This window comes from Phragmites australis, chromosome 6 (assembly GCF_958298935.1).
Source record: "Phragmites australis chromosome 6, lpPhrAust1.1, whole genome shotgun sequence".
Classification (NCBI taxonomy): domain Eukaryota; kingdom Viridiplantae; phylum Streptophyta; class Magnoliopsida; order Poales; family Poaceae; genus Phragmites; species Phragmites australis.
In genome coordinates this window covers 1,555,297-1,577,509 of record NC_084926.1, presented here as the reverse complement: position 1 = coordinate 1,577,509, position 22,213 = coordinate 1,555,297, and the positions used below count along the sequence as shown (strand labels likewise).

At 54.5% G+C, this 22,213-nt stretch overlaps 1 protein-coding gene and 1 non-coding gene across 2 annotated transcripts; one reads left to right on the top strand and one right to left on the bottom strand.

The window, feature by feature from the left end:
- The first annotated feature begins 1,179 nt into the window (after positions 1-1,179).
- LOC133923335 (small nucleolar RNA Z247) lies at positions 1,180-1,318 on the top strand. Its single transcript, XR_009910592.1, has one exon. It is a non-coding gene; the product is annotated as a small nucleolar RNA Z247 (small nucleolar RNA).
- Positions 1,319-15,947: 14,629 nt separating this feature from the next.
- LOC133920329 (uncharacterized) lies at positions 15,948-20,212 on the bottom strand. The gene is made up of 2 exons (XM_062364938.1): positions 17,419-20,212; positions 15,948-17,329 (listed from the first exon to the last, which is right to left on the bottom strand). The coding sequence occupies exons 1-2, from the start codon at positions 19,157-19,159 to the stop codon at positions 16,311-16,313; spliced, it is 2,760 nt and encodes a 919-aa protein (XP_062220922.1). The 5' UTR covers positions 19,160-20,212; the 3' UTR covers positions 15,948-16,310.
- Positions 20,213-22,213: the final 2,001 nt, after the last annotated feature.

The following is a 22,213-nucleotide window of genomic DNA, read 5'->3' as shown; positions in this document are numbered from 1 at the left end:
TATCTACTAATGTGTTTGATCAATAAAGTATGCATTTGGAACTCAAAAGGCAGTTTAAAGATGACAAGTAACCTGAATATATAGAAATCAACCTTTTCTGTTGCAAGGTGTGAGTTTCATTCGACTCCACTGATTCAAGCCGTTCTTATGTGAAGACTGGGATGCGTATGCGGGGGATCAAAGTGACAGTGGGCTGCGGCCTGCATTTTGGAAGCTTAACATAGCAATCGTGAATGACAAAGGATAAATATTTGAGCCGGACGATGGGGCCGAGCAGAATGGGACCCGAGTCTGACAAGTTCATCGAAGAAATAGATGTGCAGCGCCCATGCATTTTGTGGGGACACATGGCAAATATCACTCCCATGTTTACAAACAAAATTCAAATAATCTCTTCAAACAAAAAAGGGCCTGAAATTTGCACATGTTGAAATATAGATTATAGATAGATTGTTTGAATGATCAATTAGTTGTAATCCAGTTGTACAAAATCTAAACCGAATATGACTTGATCCTTTCGGTTATTGTAACATATCTGGAATCAGTCTGACAAAATAAAAGCAGAGCGCTGCCGCACGATTGAGGTGTGCGAAAGCTCTCCCAATTAATCTCAAGTTTCTTCATGGTATCTAGAGCCTAGTAGATCCAACAGCCCACCATGACCAACTCTTCCTCCGATCTCACCAACTCTGGCGCCCTGCCATTCTCGAGTTTGGCGAGTTCGTCTGGTGCAACAATCCCTTCCTTTTCCCACCTCATAACCATCAAGATAATTACCTACTTTGGACAGCCCAATTTCTGCCATACCTTCGAAGCAACAATCTCATGGGCATCGTTGATGGCACAGTCAAGGCACCGGCCAAGTTTGTCACCAAAACAATGACCAACGGCGCAACTCAGGAGTTGAACCCGAAGTACTTGACCTGGTTTCACTAGGATCAGACAATTATGGGTGCTCTGCTGTCCTCTCTCTTAGAGGGCGTTCTCAGCCATGTGCTCCTTCTCAACACCTCCCACGAGGTCTGGAGTGCATTGGCTACGAGCTACGCTGGAGCGTCAAGAGTGCGATCTATGAAACTTCGTGCTCAACTCACCAGCCTCAAGAAAGGCAACATGTTTGCGATGGAATACTTCAACAAGATGAAGATCATTGTTGACACGTTGGCCATGATCAGCCAACCCCTTGGCAATGAAGAATTCGTCTCCTATGTGCTCACCGGGCTAGATGAGTCCTATGACTCGCTAGTCAATTCCATGACTACTCGTGTTGAGTCAATCACCATCAACGACTCCTTTGCACATCTTCTAAGTCATGAGATGCGCATTGAGTCTCGCCAGTCCAGTTTCATGACTGAGGGACACTCAGCCAACTACATGAGCAGCCGTGGTCGTGGTCACAGCAACAAAGGTGGTGGCCGTGATCGCGGCAAGGGATGTCAACCACAGCATGGTGGCAAGAGTACCAACTCGAGTGGCTCCAGTGTCGATCGTGTCAAGTGCTAGATCTGCGACAAACTAGGGCATGAGGCATACATATGCCGGTATCGCTTCAATCAAGGGTACAATATGGAAGAAGAGCATGTCTCCAAGCTACCCCATCTACCGATCCTGTTATGCTGACCCCAGAGCAACAAATCATCTTACCAATGATATGAAGAAGGTCTCAATAAAGGAGAAATACCAAGGTAAAGATCAGGTCACATCGACAAGTGGAGCAGGTATGCGGATTCATCATCTTGGCCATTCAAAACTCCACACTTCATCTCATCTATTGCATCTAAATGATATCCTCCATGTGCCAACAGTAAAGAAGAACCTTTTATCTGTACACAAGTTTGCCTGTGACAATAATGTGTTTTTTTAATTTCACCCCAATTTTTTCCTTGTTAAGGATCGGGTCACGAAGGCAACAATCGTTAGAGGGCAGTGCCAATGGGGGTCTCTACTCAAATAATTTAGCGCGCCATTAGTCGCTTTGATCTTCCTTGTTCATCTAGTTTTAATAATCATGTTTGTGACGCTTGTTAGCAAGCGAAAAGTCATCAATTACCATATTCTTTATCGAATAATATAGCATCGAGTCCCCTTGAGCTCATCTTTTCTGTTGTTTGGGGTCCCACTTGCACATTAGTAGGTGGTGAAAAATGCTATGTGAGTTTCATCGATGCTTACAACCGCTTCACTTGGCTTTTCCTTCTCAAGCAAAAATCTAATGTGTTTCGTACCTTTCTTCAATTTCACAAATATGAAGAACGATTATTGAACAAAAAGATCGTTATAGTCCAAACAGATTAGGGAGGTGAATACCAGAAACTTCATTGTTTCTTTCAAGATCTTGGCATTGTGCATAGGGTCTCATGTCCCCATAAACACTAGCAGAACGACTTAGTTGAGCGAAAGCACAGACATGTAGTCGAAACCGGCCTAGCTTTGCTCGCGCATTTAGTTGTTCCTCTTCATTTCTAGGGAGATGCTTTCACTACTGCCTATTTCATCATCAATCGATTACTAAGTCAAGTCATCAATTTTGATACTCCACTTGAGCATCTTACTAACTCTAAGCCAGATTTTTTTTCCTCCTCAAGACGTTTGGATGCGCATGCTGGCCACATCTTCGCCCATACAATTCACATAAACTTAATTTTTGATCAAAATGATTTGTTTTCATTGGTTATAGTAGCTTGTATAAAGGCTACAAATGCTTGCACATTCCCACTGGTCATGTTTACATTTAACAGGATTTCATTTTTGATGAAGATGTATTTTCCTTTTCTGCACATACAAATGGTTCCTCCACTGCTCAAGCTATTGATGAATTGTCTCTTCTTCTTCCATCTGTCCTATCTCCTTTCCATGGCCAACTTGATAATTCTACACATCATCCTACTGTCGTGACTAACATTGTTGCAGATACTCTTGACAATGGAGCCAACATCGACATAGGGGAGCCTTATGAGGACAACACGACCGACATGGCTATTGATCATGCTCCTCCAAATCATGCTGCGACTACCCTTGTTGGTCTTGTACACGACATAAGGACTCGGCTCAAAGACAATATTCGTCAACCGAAGAAGAGGAGTGGTGGCACTGTAGCGTATCTAGCCATGACCTTAGATACTGAACCAGCTGATCACCATGATGCTCTTAGTCAACCAAGATGGAAACAAGTAATGGATGAAAAATATAATGCTATCATGCAGACAAGACATGGAAACTTGTTTCACCGCAACCCAGTGCTAATGTTGTTGATTGCAGGTGGATCTTCAAGGTAAAGAAGCGAGCAGATGAAACTGTGGAAAGATACAAGGCACGTCTTGTGGCAAAAGGATTTAAGCAGAGGTATGGGTATGATTATGAGGACATATTTAGTCTAGTCATTAAGTCAACCACAATTCATTTAACCCTTTCATAAGTCTAGTCATTAAGCCAACCACAATTCATTTGACCCTTTCATTAGCTGTCACACAAGGTTGGCAACTGAAACAACTTGACATTCAGAATGCCTTCTTACATGGTTTTCTAGAGAAGACACTATTTATGAGACATCCACTAGGCTATGAAGATTCAAGACTTCTAGAATATTTGTGCAAATTGGAGAAAGCTCTTTACGGGTTAAAACAAGCACCTCGTGCTTGGTACTCAAGGATAAGTACAAAATAGGAAGAAATTGGATTTTCAGCGTCGAAAGTAGATACATCACTCTCTGTGTCTAAGAACAGAGGTGTCGCCATTTATGTTCTTGTTTATGTAGATTACATCATTGTTGCTAGTTCTTCTCCTCAAACAACTGCAATACTGGTTGAATGTTGGAGGAATTCGCTCAATTCGCACACCTCTCGCTAGCTCTGAACTCTCAGCTCGAAACTCAGCCTGTGTTTCGGACGTGAACAGGCTGGTCATCGCAGACGGTGTCCACGTTGAGGCTCGATTGAGCGCTCATCAACACGAGTGCCTTTGCACTGCACCGTGCCCACCTCTGTCGCCTTCTACTCCGTTGGCATCGGAACGCGCTACACGTCAAGGGCGTGCGCCATGAGCAAGGTTGGTTGGTCATCCTCAGCCCATGTTAGTAGCGCCTTCTTTATGCGCCTGGGTTGCCGGCACTCTCGGGCCCAGTGGCCAAGCTTGCTGCAATTCTTATATTTATCCTAAGACAGGTCCTTACTTGTGTGACCGCCATTGTCACCTCGAGCACCGGTGTCTGCGTGCCGATCGCGGCCACGGTGCTGACTACTAGAACCACCTCTCGGTTCCAGGGATGACTCAACCCTGTGCTGATGTTCCTTGAGTCTAGCCATCCACTCATCTTCTGTGAGAAGGAGCCTCCCTTTAGAGCTGGTGTGAGTGTTGCCACCATCACCGACCCGGTCTTCGATGGCTTTCAGTCGCTCGGCCACCTCCTCCAATGCCAGTGCATCCAGATCAAGTAATGTTTCTATGGACAGAGCGATCTGTTGCAGCTGTGGAAGCACGACACGTAGCATCTTCTGGACAACACGTTCATCATCGATATCCACACCAAGAACCTTCAGGTAACTCATTAGACTAGAGAGCAGCATGGTGAAGTCATTGACGGTCTCACCATCACGGAACGTGACGTCTTCAAATTCTCTAAGCATATGTTGCACCTTGGCCTTCCGAACTTGATCCACACTGTCGGAGGATAAACTCCTGTCGCAGGGATCCCGAGAGACCCTTTTTAAAGATTCGGCCGGGGGGATGATCCTGAACGAGCTTGTCTGGGAAATAAATGGGAACGGAAATAAATGCAGTAGTTGGTGGTGGGAGATGATCGACCTAGTGCAAGAAAGATGGGTGCACCGGGATTTAGACAGGTTCGGGCCGCACGGGGGCGTAACACCCTACTCCTGTGTGAATGTTATACCTCTCCTTGAAGGGAATTCTTCAAGGATGTATCTGGTTACAGGGGTGAGCTGTCTACAGAGAGCTTGAGGCTCTCGTGTTCTAGCTTGGCTTGAGCTTGTTTTTTCGGTCTCCTCTCTTGATCTCGTCCTGTCTAGCTTCGTTATTTCTTGGCTTCGCTCTCTTTCCTTTTATAGGCGCGCCGACCTCGACTTATCCAGAATGGGAAAGAGGGGGCGCGAATGTCAAGGCGCCACGGAGAAAGGTGTCATCATTCCGTTTTGGCGAAGTGACAGGGGCGGTGGAAAAATACGGCGTGCATCTGACCACCCGCCATTGCGGATGTCCTCCGGCGCCATTAAGAGGGCTCACCGGGCGGCCACAGAGGTGCCCGGTGCGCCCACCCTGTCTTGTTCTTCTGCCAGGGCAGGGTGGCAGGCGGAGCGCTTCGATTTTGGCAACGCTATCCCGAGGCACCCGGGTGAAACCGGACGGGACCTGTGCATTTAATGGACCCACGCCCCCCTGCCAGAGCATGGCAGGATCTGACACTAGGGCGTGGGCAGATGAGAATGTCAGGATATCAGGATGTCAGACCGCGCGTGCCTATTAAATGCGGTATTGGGCCTTTGACTGGCTGACACCTCGACGATGGGACCCCTTGGGTCGTCGGACGATCTTGCGCGAACCTTCGGGGAACCGAGTCCTCGGGGGCTGCCACGTGCAGCCCCGAGCACTCTCTCCCGAGTACTTGGGGGAGACCTTCGGGGAACCGAGTCCTCGGGGGCTGCCACGTGCAGCCCCGAGCACTCTCTCCCGAGCACTTGGCTGTTTGGATCATCGGGGGACTACAGTACTCGGGGGTAGGCGAGAACCCTTTCGAGCACTTCCTTCCCGGTACTTGGACTCTGCGGATCATCGGGGAACTGGGGTGCTTGGGAACCAGAGGCGGCGGCCCCGAGCACCTTCTCCCGGGACTTAGCTTCTTCTTATCTCGCAGGGTGGACCTCGCGGGATGGTGATGCGTGGCGGATGGCCGGCCCGGTCTCGGGACTCAGGGACCCCTGGTTCCTGATACACCGACAGTAGCCCCCGGGCCCATTGGTAGGTGATGGGACGGAGACGGCGGATGGGCCCTTCGTCGCGGCCGAGGCCGAGGCTGGCGCAGACGCCATGCGGCAGGCTTTCGAGAGGTGGCCCTTACGGATCCAGACCTCAAGTACGCCCCAACGGAAAAATGAGTGGACGCGTGTCCACACAACTTCCGAAGGGTAGGATGACCGTACGGGCGGCACGCGCGGTCGCCGCGCAGATCGAGGAAAATACGCCTGGCAGCCGCTGACATTGCGCGATCGGCAGGAGATTTGCCTGGCGGTTGCGCTGATCGAGGCGACGCTTCGCCGAGCGAACCGTTTGGGCGGCAGTTTTTGAACTTTCGAGATATAAAAAGGGGGATAGGATCGGTCCGTCCCCCTCTTTACGCTTTCTTGCTCTTGCGCTCTTTGTGCTTTGAAGCCCTTAGGAAATTCTCAGGCGACCGGAGCATTCTTCCTTCTCTCTCTCTTTCCACCGCCAAAACACCTTTCATTCTTGTCGAGATGACGAGGGTTGGAGGAGGACGCCGGGACAAGGCTACGGACAGCATCTTGCCGGAGTCTCGTCTGAGGAACGAGGAGGTGGCGGACAAGATCAGAAAGCTGTTCGTGCCGGAGGGGCAAGCAGGTGCTGTGGTGGTGACGCCGGCGAGCCTGACGCCGGCGACGACCGTCCCTGGGCGGATCGTCCTCTTCACCTCTTTTGTGGCGGCGGGGTTGGTGCCGCCGTTCTCCACCTTCTTCCTGCAAGTGCTGGAGACGTACGGCATTCAACTGGTGCACCTAAGCCCCAACTCCGTGGTGGTGTTGGCGGTCTTCGCGCATTTCTACGAAATGTTCGTGGGGGTGGCGCCGTTGGCGACGCTGCTTCGCCATTTCTTCGTCCTTCGGCCGGTGGGGAAGAAGAGGGGGCACTCCACAGCGGACGTCGCGGGGTGCTGCAACCTTCGGCTCCGGGACGGCCTGGGGGATCATTACATTCCCCAGGTGCTGCGCAGCAAGTGGGAGGAGTGGCGACGGGACTGGTTCTTCGTCGACGTCGACCCCCATGAGCGCCTTGAACTGCCAGAGGTGGCAGCGGAACCTCGGCGATCGACGTGGGAGGCGCCGCCGCCAGTAGACGCGAGGCTGGAGGCGGTGTTGGAGCGCATCCTGGAACTGCGCGAGGCCGGGCTGACCTCCGTCATGGTGGTCGTGGACTTCCTGCGCCGTCGGCTGGCGCCTCTGCGAGAGCGGGCCCGGCCGAGCTGGTTCTACACCGGGCCGGAGGACATCACCAGGACCCAGATCGGCGTGAGCTAGGATCTGGGGCCGGCGGAACTGCGGGGGATGACAAGGGTGATCACCGGAACGGAGGACATGGGCCAGGTGGAAATCCCGTGGCCGGAGATGGCACTCTGCGCCAACCCCGACCGGGTGGCCATCATGGCGAGGCTGCCGGAGTTCGACGCCCAGGGGCCCGTGGACCAGCCGAGGAGCCGGAGTCCCGAAGCCTCCGAACTCCCCGGATTGGAGGAGCTGCTCGGCGAGGAGGCAACAAACAGCTCGGCGGGGGCTGGCGACGGGGCCGCCGCATGCAGCAGCCGCCGTGCCAGAGAGGAGGGCGCCTCTGAAATTGCCGTGGAGGTGGCGCCGGGAGACCGGGGAAAGCGTCCCCGGGCCCTGATTCTAGTGCCGGACTCTCCGCCGTCGCCAACGGCAGCGGCGGCATTCCCGGTGCTGGAGCCACGGCTGGTGCGGATGAGGCCTGCGCCGGCGCCCGCGACCCGCGCGGCGGTACCTGAGACCCGCGCAGTGGCACCCGAGGCCCGCGCAGCGGCCCCGCCGAGCCCCCAGTGGAAGAGGCGGCGGGAGGAATCCGGACCGACGGCGCCGGACCCGGACTTCAGGCTCCCAGCGGCCAAGTGGCAGTATCGGTGAGTCTCCTTTCTTGCTTTTTCCTGGGCATTTCTGGCCCGAACTATGCTTTGACATTTTTCATCTGTCTCCCGTAGGCCGGCCGCGGGCGCCACTGCGACGGAGAAGGCGCAGGTGCCAAGGCTAGGGCCGAGCCCGCCGGCTGCGTCGACGGAGGCGGGCACAGGAACGGCGGAGGCGCCAATTGTCGTGGCGGCCACTGGGAGAGAGGCGGAGGCGGTGGCCGAGAGGAGGACGGAGCAACCGTCCGAATCCTTGGCGCCGGCGGAACCTACCCCGGGCGCGGAGAGCCCGGGGCGGAGGACGGTGGAGGTGGATGTTTTGCCGGGGCCGGCGGACAGGGCGGCCGATGCGGGAACGCGGCCGCCGTCCGAGTCTTCGGCGCCGGCGGAGCCTACCCCGGGCGCGGAGAGCCCGGGGCGGATGACGGTAGAGGGCCCTACAGAGAGCTCGAACCCCCCGGAGGCACTCTGCGGGGAGGCCTGGGCCCCACCGGTGTCCGGCCAACCCGCCGACCCCTTCCTGGCCGCCATCGAAGGCGTCCAGGTAGCGGTTGGGCGGCTGGGCGCAGCGGTGAATGCCAAGGAGGGGGAGCTCGAGGCCGAGCGCGCCCGCCTGGCATCGGAGAAGGCGCAGCTGGCGGGCGCCCAGGAGGAGGCCCGCGCGGCGGCCACGCGGGAGCAGAAGCTCCTAGAAGACATCCTCGCGGAAGCCGCGCGGGAACAAGAAATTTTGAAGACCGCGCGGGCAGAAGCCGCGCGGGAACGAGAAGACGCCGCCCGCCTGGCTGAGGCGTCGAAGCAGCAAGCTGCCGAGGCCCTTGCCAGGATGGGGCAGGCGCAGGAGAGGGAGGTGGCAGTCGCAGCTCAGGAGCAGGCGGCGGAGGAGCGACAAGCCGAGCTGACCCGCCGGGAGGGCGCGGCCGAGAAGACACGCGCCGACCTCCAGCGTTGGGAAGACGACCTCCGGAAAATCAGAGAAGAGATCTGCCGCTGGGAGGAGGACGTCTCCTTTCGGGAGGTGGACAATGAGTTGTCGGCGTCGGATCTTGGTGCTCGGGAGGATTCGGTGGCCCAGCAGGAGGAGGTGCTGGCCCGGCGGGAGGGCGAGCTGAGTCGCCGAGAAGACGAACTGAGTCGTCGAGAGGGCGAGGCTGCTGCGGCGGCAGCGGCCACTGCTACCAGGGCGGAGGAGAACGCGAAGCACGAGGCGGAACTGACCGCCCGTGAACGCGCCTTATCCGAGATGATGGCCAAGACGAAGCAGGCTGCCGGCCCCGCAGCAGTCGGCGGTTCTTCCGGTCCGGTCGGGGACCAGGGACTTGAGGCGCAGCTGCGGGCTGCCAAGGAGAAGCTCGAGACCGCCTTTGTCTCGCGGGTCAACCTGCAGCATATGCTGGAAGACATACTCCGGCGGATGCGGCGGGCCGTAGAGAAGGGTGGTCTTGGGCGGCTCGTTGAAGATCAGAAGAGCGACAACCCCGCACGACAAGTGTTGGGGCTTCAGCAGGTCTGCGAGCGCCTTGAGGCCCTGTCTTGGGCGGTCCAGGAACTCGCCGTCCGGGAGGGACGTGGCTTGGCACATGCAGTGGCCGAGCACGTCCTGGCCTGTTACCGAAGCAGGGACCCGAACTTCCCGCTGGAGCCGGCGCGGGAGGGAGTGGTCGAGGCTGAGGGAGAGGCCGCCCGGGAAGCGGTCCGGAGCACCACCGCCGTGGTGGCGGCTGGCTTCAGGCGAGAGGTGCCGCCGCCGCCAGCCCCCGGGGACGACTCAGAGGATTCAGCCGACGCCTCCGCCGCCGACTAAATCTTTTGTAGCTTTTTTCTTTCTTTTGTCGTCTTGATGATTGTAAATATAGGAGTGAAACCTAAGAAAATGCCTTGTATACGCCTTGTGAATATAATGGCAGCTTTTCCTTGGGCTCGCAACTCCAATTCCTCTGTGTGTTTGATGTTTTTTCTGATGTTTTCCCTGGAAGTTCCGGGGAGTACTCAGTCGGGCCGTTCCCAACCTTTCCATCCCCGAGAACGAAGTTGTCCCGATCGCTGTTGCCGGCGTAGTCGGCCCTCGAGTTCTCGCGAGTCCGCACTGTCTAAGTCAAGAAACAAAAACATAGACTTCCTTGCCCGGGAGATAGATCGATCCAGCACGGAACACGCCGTGCCCGGTGAACACTTTTTCACTTCGCGACCACTCAGTTGGTAGACGGGAGACGCGTGCGGGCGAGAATGTGACCAAGAGTCCTCGTGATCCGGTGGTGCCCGGGCTTAAAACGGGCCGGACCGAGCACTGACAGCCCGCCCCCGAGGCTTGAGCTTCGGACTACTCGAGCAGCTCGAGCGATAGGATTACCCAGGGCACCCGAGGACTCGGTAGTGCTCGGGGTCCTTAAAAGCGGACCGAACACCACGACCACCACGAAGGGCTTCGGTCAGACATTACCGTACGCGCGGTACTCCTTTCTACAAACCGCTCTGTCGTTCTGGGAAAGAGTAGACACGCGGCAGGGTTTTGCGTGCGAGGAGACCACCTCGCCGAACAGATTAAAGCGCGAGAGCCCCCGAGAATGACTCGGGAACATAAACTTACTGAAAACAGACTTGTCTGAATATAACTACTCACCAGACAGCTGTTGGCCTTCTGGCCAACTGATCCAGGAGGGGTGTGCTTCCGAGCTCGGGTGCCCGGGGACTTGGTTCTTTCAACGGAGCGCCCGAGTGCCCAGAGGTATACGAGGCTCCCGGGGTCGGGTGATCTCGACCACCCATGCCTAAGTGGTAGGACCACCCGAGGACCCTTGGGGTCGACCAGAGACCGGGGCATTGAAACCCTCGCGGCCGAACTGCTCGCGATTGCCAGCCTATGACTTAAGAGAAAATATAGAATTTCAATGTCTGGTGCGCTCTGTTAGTGCGGTACTTGCTATAGAATGCTCTCGTTTTCGACCCGAGACCTCTTGAACACCCAAACCGGTGGACAAGAGCGGTCAGAGGCATAACCCAGAGGTCCTATGGTTCGGTGGCGCCCGGGTATGACAGACCAGACCGAGCACCGACAGCCCGCTCCGGGGGCCTGAGCTCCGGACTACTCAAGCAGCTCGAGTGATGGGATTACCCAGAGCACCCCGAAGCTCGGTAGTGCCCGGGAGCCTGCCACGACACCGAACACCACAGCCTACCATGCCGGACGTAAGTCAGCGGCGACTGCTTGCATGCATACCGATTGGGATTCTTTTATCAGCGGGGAAAATGAGAGAGCGAACTTTTTCTCGCACAACCGAGCACCTCACCAGATAGATTAAACATACGGAATCCAGGAAAATACTTCGACATAGCGATTGCTTATTGAAATACTGAATGTGCAATATTTACAAGGTTGGGTGACAGCGACTTACCCAAGGGGCGGAGCCCTCGGACTGTTTTGGGCGGGGAGAAGCCCCCGGCCTTGCTGACCTGAGCCGCGAGCACAACCATCTATGGGTAGAAGCGTCGGAGATGCTCGATGTTCCACGGATTCAGGAGTGGCTGTCCTTCCTCCGTCGCCAACCTGAAAGAACCTGCCCGCGGGACCGCGATCACGGTGAAGGGACCTTCCCACACAGGGGACAGCTTATTCATTCCTTCGCGCGACTGGACGCGTCGGAGAACTAGGTCCCCCACCTCGAGAGACCGGGCCCGGACATGGCGCAGATGATAACACCGCAAACTCTGCTGATACCGAGCCTAACGGACGGCGGCACGCCGCCGGCGCTCTTCCAGGTAGTCCACGTCGTCACGCCTTTGCTGCTCCTGCTCACCCTCAGAGTATGCATGCACTTGAGGGGAGCCCAGAGTGAGCTCGGAGGGGAGGACTGCCTCGGCGCCATAGACGAGGAAGAACGGAGTCTCCTCGGTGGCGCGGCTTGGCGTAGTCCGGTTAGCCCACAGCACGGCTGGCAGCTCGTCCACCCATCCCTTCCAATGCTTAGCGAGCACGTTATAGGTCCGGGTTTTGAGGCCCCTCAGTATCTCCGCGTTGGCGCGCTCGACCTGCCCGTTACTCCGAGGATGAGCGACGGAGGCGAAGCAGAGCTTGATGCTGAGGTCCTCGCAATAGTCCCCGAACAGGGCACTTGTGAATTGGGTGCCGTTGTCGGTGATGATCCGGTTCGGGACGCCAAAGCGGCTGGTGATACCGCGGATAAACTGGAGCGCCGTGTTTTTGGTCACCTTGATGACTGGGACCGCCTCCGGCCACTTGGTGAACTTGTCGATGGCGACATATAGGTATGCATAGCCCCCGATTGCTCGGGAGAATGGACCCAGAATGTCCAAACCCCAGACCGCGAAAGGCCATGACAGGGGAATGGTATGAAGAGCCTGAGCTGGCTGGTGAATCTGCTTTGCGTGGAACTGGCACGCCCTGCAGCGCCGAACCAGCTCGGAAGCATCCTGGAGAGCTGTAGGCCAGTAGAAACCTTGCCGGAAGGCCTTCCCGACCAGCGTGCGGAACGATGAATGGCCACCGCACTCGCCCTCGTGGACCTCAGCGAGAAGATCGCCGCCTTCTGCCCGGGAGATGCATTTCAGGAGGACACCTCCTGCGCCACGCCGGTAGAGATCCCCATCTACTATGGCATAGCATCTGGACTGCTGAGCAACTCTTTCGGCAGACGCCTCATCCCCGGGTAGGAACTTTTCTTTCAAGTACCCTCGGATGTCGGACATCCACGAGGCATCTTGAGAACATTCGGCGAGCGCAGCACACTCGCCGGACGGTGGCGCCCTGACGGGGCCGTAGGTTCGACCCCTACCTGGCGCGCCAGCTGTCGGAGGATGAACTCCTGTCGCAGGGATCCCGAGAGACCCCTTTTTAAAGATTCGGCCGGGGGGATGATCCTGAACGAGCTTGTCTGGGAAATAAATGGGAACGGAAATAAATGCAGTAGCTGGTGGTGGGAGATGATCGATCTAGTGCAAGAAAGATGGGTGCACCGGGATTTAGACAGGTTCGGGCCGCACGGGGGCGTAACACCCTACTCCTGTGTGAGTGTTATACCTCTCCTTGAAGGGAATTCTTCAAGGATGTATCTGGTTACAGGGGTGAGCTGTCTACAGAGAGCTTGAGGCTCTCGTGTTCTAGCTTGGCTTGAGCTTGTTTTTTCGGTCTCCTATCTTGATCTCGTCCTGTCTAGCTTCGTTGTTTCTTGGCTTCGCTCTCTTTCCTTTTATAGGCGCGCCGACCTCGACTTATCCAGAATGGGAAAGAGGGGGCGCGAATGTCAAGGCGTCACGGAGAAAGGCGTCATCATTCCGTTTTGACGAAGTGACAGGGGCGGTGGAAAAATGCGGCGTGCATCCGACCACCCGCCATTGCGGATGTCCTACGGCGCCATTAAGAGGGCTCACCGGGCGGCCACAGAGGTGCCCGGTGCGCCCACCCTGTCTTGTTCTTCTGCCAGGGCAGGGTGGCAGGCGGAGCGCTTCGATTTTGGCAACGCTATCCCGAGGCACCCGGGTGAAACCGGACGGGACCTGTGCATTTAATGGACCCACGCCCCCCTGCCAGAGCATGGCAGGATCTGACACTAGGGCGTGGGCAGCTGAGAATGTCAGGATATCAGGATGCCAGGCCGCGCGTGTCTATTAAATGCGGTATTGGGCCTTTGACTGGCTGACACCTCGACGATGGGACCCCTTGGGTCGTCGGACGATCTTGCGCGAACCTTCGGGGAACCGAGTCCTCGGGGGCTGCCACGTGCAGCCCCGAGCACTCTCTCCCGAGTACTTGGGGGAGACCTTCGGGGAACCGAGTCCTCGGGGGCTGCCACGTGCAGCCCCGAGCACTCTCTCCCGAGTACTTGGGGGAGACCTTCGGGGAACCGAGTCCTCGGGGGCTGCCACGTGCAGCCCCGAGCACTCTCTCCCGAGCACTTGGCTGTTTGGATCATCGGGGGACTACAGTACTCGGGGGTAGGCGAGAACCCTTCCGAGCACTTCCTTCCCGGTACTTGGACTCTGCGGATCATTGGGGAACTGGGGTGCTTGGGAACCAGAGGCGGCGGCCCCGAGCACCTTCTCCCGGGACTTAGCTTCTTCTTATCTCGCAGGGTGGACCTCGCGGGATGGTGACGCGTGGCGGATGGCCGGCCCGGTCTCGGGACTCAGGGACCCCTGGTTCCTGATACACCGACACACACCCACTCGCATGGTCTTGATGGAATCCTACGCTTCCTTGGCGCTAGGCTTGTTGGCGATGGTTGAGATCATATCGGCGTGCACCGCACGCAGAATTGCCTCTAGGGCCTTTCTGTCCTCCTATAGCTCGACATCGCTGTGGTCAACCATATCCCATAGCCCTCTCGCCTGGAGCATCACCTTCATCATCACGGACCAGTCGACGTAGTTGGTGCAATTCAGTATTAGGTATGCCACGGCTCCATTGACCTCCTTCACCATGCACTGAACGACGTGTTGTGGCCACCATTGCCACGGGTGTGCGGCTGTCGTGGGACAAGAGTTGGCAATTGGGGCCTACTGCGACGTGGAGGAGTCAGGGACCTCGATGTCGACATTCCGTCACCTGGTTGTAATCAGACTATGATACCAATTGTTGGAGGAACTCGTTCAATTCTCACACAAACACTGAGCTCTAACTCTGAACATTATACTGTTTCCACAGTTCACGTCCGAAACACTGGCTGAGTTTCGAGCTGAGAGTTCAGAGCTAGCGAGAGGTGTGAGAATTGAGCGAATTCCTCTAACATTGAACAGCTTCGAGAAGAATTTGCTGTCAAGGATCTCAGTGATCTCCACTACTTTCTTGGTATTGAGGTAAATTAGAGAAGAGAGGGACTGATCTTGACTCAACAAAAATACACAATCGAGTTACTGAAGAGAGCTAACATGCTGAACTGCAAACTGATCACTACTCCTATGCCTACCACTAACAAACTACCAAAAGAGAATGGAGAGCATCTCAGTGCAGAAGATGCAACTAGATACCGAAGCATAGTAGGTGTCTTCAGTACCTTACTATTACTCGCCCTGATATCTCATTCTCTGTCAACAAAGTCTGTCAGTACATGCAATCACCCACGAATATTCATTGGACTACAGTTAAAAGAATACTAGGGTATCTCAAGTCCACCTTGGCTTTTTGTTTGGAGATACACAACTCAACTTCAAGGCTTATAAGTGCCTTTTCAGACGCAGACTAGGCAGGTTCACTTGATGACAGGGGTCAATCGAAGGATATGCCATATTCTTTGGATCAAATTTGATTTCATGGAGCTCCAGGAATCAACCTTTAGTGTCTAGATCGAATACGGAGTCAGAATATAAAGCCTTGACGAATGCCATAGCTGAAATTGTATGGCTTCAGTCACTCCTACAAGAACTAGGAATTTTTCAGGATCGATCTCCAACACTTTGGTGTGACAACCTCGGAGCTACATATCTATCGGCAATTCCGATTTTCCATGCATGAACTAAACACATTGAAATTGATTTTCATTTTGTAATAGAGAGGGTAGCTCGAAAGATGCTCAACATTCAGTATATCTCATCGCAAGAACAGGTTGCTGACATCGATCATTCTGATCTCTACGGATCAATCTCAATCGCTTATCGAGAGGTTGAGATTGAGAGAGGCTGTTGAAATATAGATTATAAATAGATTGTTTGAATGACCAATTCGTTGTAATTCAGCTGTACAAAATCTAAACTGAATAGGACTTGATTCTTTCGGTTATTGTAACATATTTGGAATCAGTCCGCCAATATAAGAGCAGAGCGCCGCCGCCCGATTGAGGTATGCGAAACCTCTCCCAATTGATCTCGAGTTTCTTCAGCACATACATTCAGGCACATTCTGCATGACAGCATGTTTGTAAAACTCTGTTCTCTATCCATGAAACAGGCACAATCTCGTGCTTGTTCGTTTAAATAAAAAACAAAAGAAAGAGAAGAGCAGCATCACGTTGCTGATGATCACATTTGTGTTTGGCAGACAGATACACATGGAAGATCATTTGTTTGGACTACATTAGCTTAGCACCATCAATCCATGACACCATGGTTCTCTAATCAATCATACAACTAACAGCTCGAACATGCCTTATTGTAATATTCATTTATGAATTGATTCTCCAAAGACGATTGACCGTAAAGAGAAGCCACTTCTGGTCTCATCTTTACAAATCACCCCTCCCCACCAAGCGCAAAAACACTATCTCTGCCCCTTTGAAGAGTTTCAGACAGTGCTAAATGGTACAAAAGAAATCGAAATTACAAATTCAAAACTAAGTACAATATATTGTAGAGCTCATGAAACAAAGAATAGATCGCGTGCAGACCGAATAGTAAGTTGATCGTCGTGGGAATCAATATGCACGCAATGCAATGCAACCTGCGTGTTGAAGTGAGCTAGCTAGCCGTGTGACAGAAATCAATCTCAGAAGGCGGTGCAGTTTGTGGGCAATCCGGTGATGTGATCGACGGTGACGAGCTCCTTGGCCTCGCAGCTGATGACGTCCTGTCCGAGCTTGGCGCCTGCGGCCTTGAGTCCCTTCATGGACACGGCCTGGTTGAAGAGGTTGAGCACGGGCAGCTTGGACGCCGGCGGCATCTTTCCCATGGGCAGCAGCAGCGAGAAGTCGCCTTGGACGAGCGGCACCTCGAAGTCCGTCTTGTCGTGCTTAAGGACGTTGTCCTTGGCGCTGATGTGCGCGCCGGGCTCCATGTGGTTGGTGGAGAAGCTGGTCTGGTTGGGGAAGTTGGGGTACAGGCTCAGGTACCCGCGCAGGTACATCATGTCGATCAGGAACTTCTTCCACGACGCCTGCCAGCCGTTGGTGCGCGACCGCGGGATCTGCACGGGGTTCTTCTTCGCGTCCTCGGTGAAGCGCGCCGCCATGTACGCGTAGAACTCGCGCCAGTGCTTGGGGAAGAAGACGGCGCCCCAGCTGCAGGGCAGCTGGTGCAGGTACGGCGTGTTGGGGTGCACCTTCTTGAAGAACTCGGTGGCGTTCCACTTGGGCCGCTCCTTCACCACCTCCACCAGGCGCGGCGTGTAGAGCGAGATGGACGACAACTCCGGCAGCGACACGGAGGGGTCGTAGCGGTAGGCGAGCAGCGCGTACTTCACCCACAGGTAGTAGTAGGGGGACACCTCGATGTCGTCCTCCAGGAGGAGGCCGTAGTCGTCGTCGGACGACGGGTACCAGCTCTCGCTCACGGCGCGGATCAGGCCGCCCTGGATGATGCGCCGGCGGAGCGTCTTGGGCCCGTGCGGCCAGTCAAAGGAGCTCACCACCTTGAGCGTCGCCGCGTCCACGCGGCTGTCCATGTTGAAGCTGATGGGCACCTCGTCGCCCAGGTAGAAGGCGTTACGCAGCGAGGTCAGCAGCCGCAGCAGCGATTTAGCGCGGTTCTGCGTGATGATGTTCACCGAGATCCGCATCCGGTTCCAGTCTGCAGCAAATCCAACCGAAGATTAATCAATCACAATTCACAACAAATGCATGCAGACGATGACGAGTTGCGACGACAATGATGCTTACTTGGCAGTGAGGCGGGCTTGAGGGTGGCCATCCAGAGCACCTTGGATACGGAGCTCCTCGGGAGGAGGACGAGCGCGGTGCGGTTCACGGCAGCGTCGGCGGCCATGCGGAGCGCGTCCTTCACCTTGCCGTCGACGTCAGCCAGGGTGACGATCACGCTGGGGTTGTGCATCCGGACGAGGCCACGCATGCTGGCGTACACGGCCTGCAGCACGGGGACCTCAGAGCGCGACGGCCCGGACAGCGAACCGATTCCGAGGTCGAAGATCTTGAACCTCCTCTCCTTGCACACCACCTTGGGCCACTTGAGCACCGTCGCGGCCTCCTCGCAGGGGCAGTGCCCACCGCCGGACACGACGAGGAACGCCTTGCGGCCGGGCGTGGTGCGGAACTTCTCGAGCAGCGGCGCCAGTGCCCTGACCTCGCCGAGCGAGTGCGCGTAGAAGAGCGCGTCCACCTTCTGCGGGTTCATGGCCGCCCACTGCGTGACGTAGCCGGAGGTGAGCGCGCGCCACCACTGCTCATCCCGCACCTGCACGATATCCTTGAAGATGACGGTCGTCTCGGAGACGTAGGCGAGGCGATGCTCGCTGTCCCCCCACGTTTCTTTGTCGGCGGGGTCGACGGGAAGCACGAAGGAGCCGGCGCCCATGTACTTCTGCAGCTGGTAACTGAGGTGCAGGTCCTCGCCGGTCATGAAGGTGAATGGCGTCTCGATGAAGAGCGACTTGACGAGGTCGGCGGGGAGGAACCATGAGCTGGAAAGGAAGTCCACCTGCACGATTCGGTCAACGGTGATGTCGTAGGCCGGGTCGGGGAGGTAGAGGCCGGCCTCCCTGGACCGGAACTTGCGGTAGCTCGGGAAGGTGAAGTCCTTCTGCCGGAAGGGCAGGATGCGGCCGATGCTGCCGAGCACGGCGTTACCGTACTTGTCGGTGCCGCCGACGTGGCAGAGAATCTCCAGCATCCGGGTGCCCGGGATCATGTCGTCGTCGAGGACGTAGACGAAGTCGGACTCGGACTGCAGCGCCATCTGGAAGCGGCCGTAGTATTTGAAGTCGTAGCCGGAGGAGACGAAGCTGACGCGCGAGTCGTTGTAGCTCTCGACGATGCGGCGGAGCGACGCCTCGTTGGGGCTTCCGAAGGAGAGCACCCACGCGCGGTGGAACGGCAGCGTCTGCCGCCGCAGCTGGTCCAGCTGCGCGCACAGCGTGCGCCGCTTGAAGTGGTTGAGGATCACGGTGACGCGCGGCACGTTGGGGCCCGACGCGCTCCACCGCGACCGCATCCGGAGCAACTCTGGGAGCGTCTCGGCGCCGAAGCTGCGCTGCTGGAACGCGAGCACCTCGTCGTAGAGCTCCCGCTTGAGGCGGATCATGACCTCGTCCGTCGACTTCTTCTGCTCGAAGTCGATGCTCTCGTGCTCGCACACCTCCTGTGGGGACAACGGCGGCGAGTCCCCCCCGGGTTGCGTGGCGATGAGCTGCTTCCAGTGCTGCGCGATGCGGGTCGCCCACGCCAGGTCCGGCTTGACGCGGAGGTCCACGGCGGGGCTCATGTAGTAGAGGAGGAAGGTGGCGTAGATGGCGAAACCGAACTGGACGCACGTCAGCGCGCCCACCAGCCGTGTAGAGTGCTTCGCCCCGCGCGTGGACCTTCCACCGCCCTTGCCGCCGACGTAGTCGCCGAGAATGCCCTCGAGGGAGTCATTCTTGACGATGTGCGCGCGGGTGATGCCCATGGCGGGAATTCCTCGCGGGCACCTTCAGGCCTGATTTGAAAAGGAGAACAAAAAAGTTTCAGAGGATGTGTGCGTTTCAGTTTCAGACTTGCAGAGAGGAGGCAATAGAAAATCAGTTATCCTGCAACTCTACATGACTGTTGAGTACAAAAATCTTCAGTGTACTAAAGAAAGATTATAGTATAAGCTATGAATGACGAGTTGCTTAATTAGTCAGAATCCAGTGATGAAGTGGGAACTCAGTAAAGCGAACCACCAAGAACAAGCAGCACACATACGCCTTTCTTAGATCGTTGATGCAATCATGCAGCAACTTGCAGATTGATGACTGGTACTGCAAGGCAAACCGAACAAATTTAATTCAAAGGGGAAATGTTACCTTGGTAGAAATGAAAAGTCAGCAAGAAACACTTCTCAGTTTTCAGGAGGAGAAACTGCAGGTGATCTGGTATGCAAAGGGCTGCAGTTATTCAGAAGCAGAATGCAGGTACGGTTGAATCTGCAGTTTTTTTAGGTGATCTGGTATGCAAAGAGCTGTAATATGGAATCGAGGATTCCAAGAGCATTAATGAATCACAGGGAAACGAAAGGGAGATACAGGAGAGTCCAGAGAGGAAGCTTGGCTAGTGATCATACAGGGACCCTAGGTTGCAGTGAGCCAGGAGCCCTGCCATTTATAAGGCGATGCAATGGAGCCGTGGAGAATCAAGTGTCAATGTGGCACGTGACGCCATTGGACAGTATCAATCAACGAGCAAATCACTTGGCGTTGCGGCCAAAAACTGAAGCTTAGAGGAAGAGGAACAGGCACGACGACCATGAGTGCGCGAGAAGCGAGGTCGATCAAAGCGAGCGCTGCACTGCACAAACGGGATGGCTCTCGCCTCCTCACATGGAACAGAAAGACGAGTGGTGGTGACCGCGGAGCTAAGCTAACACGCTCCGCCTCGCATGCATGATTGCAACGCGTTACCTTCGCATCTCGTCGTGCAGAACAGCACGGACCGAGGAAAAAAACTATAGCTTTAAGGCTTAAAGCCAGCTCTCTGCTCCCGTAATTTCTGACGAGCTCTTGCTCGTCGTGCAATGCGCTACGGTCTCATTAACTTGCTCTTTCTGTAATCTCCTTAATTTGATGCCAAGAGAGGCTAGCGTTGCCAAGAAGCTAGAGTTTAATGACATGGAGGAAACAAACAACTGCAATAGCCAATAGGTTTCGTCTCCTCCTAGACCTGAAAAACTATGGGAGTAGGGACAGAAAGCACAGAATTTCTTTTTCCAGTATATATGCTGGGGAATATTAGCTCGTTTCTAGGTCACCTCACCACAGGATCAAAATCTATTGTTACAAACTGGGTGAGACAGAAATGGCATTTGACGAATTTCCGAGTAATCAGCGTTTATCTATATAAAAGAACTGTGCTTCAGTGATTCATTCAGTTGAGCAAGCCTGTACTGACAGAGTAACAATGCATTTTTGTTGCTGTCCGAGTTGTTAAGTTTCAGGTTACCAAAAAACAAGTTTGACAGAATACTAGTACTAAAAATCACAGAAAGTTTGAAGCCACGAGTGAGAACGTGTTCGACCTTGCATGAGCCCTAATTCATACAGCGTTAATAATTACTTAACCGCACCCAGTTCCCGAGAAGATAATTAAAAGATCTGCACAATGTCAAACACGTAGCGTGAATCCTAGGTAAACCAAGGTGCAAGGTGCCAGATACGAGTTAAAACTTCAAAGGGAGGAGATGAGATGAGATGATCGCACAAGAGACTGAGGCGAAGGAACGAATGAAAGGGGAAAAGGGTATGCAGGATGCAGCTAATCCAAGCGAGATGAACATTACAGTACGTAGACCACCGGGGTTCACGGATCGTGCGGCATCTAGAGATTAGGGCCAATGTCGGTGCTCCAAACTAGACTGGAATGTACGCGAAGATCGCAATCGAGTTTGCTGCAAACAGAGGGCAAAGATGCTAGTGTCAGTTAAAACATCAACCAACATTTATTTGTGTTTCCCTGTACTTAGCCAAAGAACATCGGTTCTTTCCTCTGGAGATTATGCGTTGTGTTGATCTTGAGGCCGGAAATGCATAATTTGACATGCTCAGTGCGTCCTGCAGGCAGGATGGGGTTCCAAACATGACATTTTGGAGTCCCTTACCTGTGGGCACAGCACCTAAGAGGTTCAGTTACTCTGCTCTGATGGCTTCAGTCCACAAACAGTCTGCAATCAGCTTGCGTCCTTCTCCAGGTGAAGCTTGCGATCAGAACTCACATGTATGGTTTCTTCAGAGCTCAATCAGAGCCATTTCTGCATATGGGTATGTAGGATCGATTACTGAGAGGCAGTTGTGCCACGAGCGACTAAGGCAGGCGATTAAGCAATTGTGCCTCCGGGATGCAGGGGCCAGACTTTGGCTGGAGTAGGTGTCAGTGACCTGTGCTCTTCAACTTTTGGCAGGCTCTGCCAAGTCCGTACGTATATGCTGTATGCTAGTACTGCTACTGTATATGCACCGACGTAGAAGCATAAGCCTAGTTACTTTAGCTCCTAGTTGACTTGAGGCGGCGTCGACTAGTGGCGACCGTGGGATTCTCAAAAGGAGATAGCCGTGGCCACGAGATTCGGTAGCTAGTACGACGCTAGTGCTGTAAAATGCAGCAAGCCAAACGGGCTTCCAAGGGACGCGACTAATTCGCGCGCGCGCCGAGCGCTGCTAGGGCATCTCCCCGACAGCCCACTTCTTTCCTTTTTTTGAAAACTTTTTTCTCTGTTTCTTTCATTTTTTTAGAAACTAACTTTTCTAGCTCAAAAGTTTTGATTAAAAAGTTACCCTAAAAAAGTTACCAAGGAAATGTCTTGAGAAAAAATTACTAAGAAAAGTTTTTTTAAAAAAAATTATCGAGAAAAAGTTACGGAGACACTGGCTCCTTATAGGCTGCGACTTGAACTGTCGAGTGGTGCGCGAGCGGGCTCGGATCAGGAATTTCCCTTTCAAGGACAGGACCGTCATCACAAAACAACCTGGGTGGTAAATGGGCCGAGGGA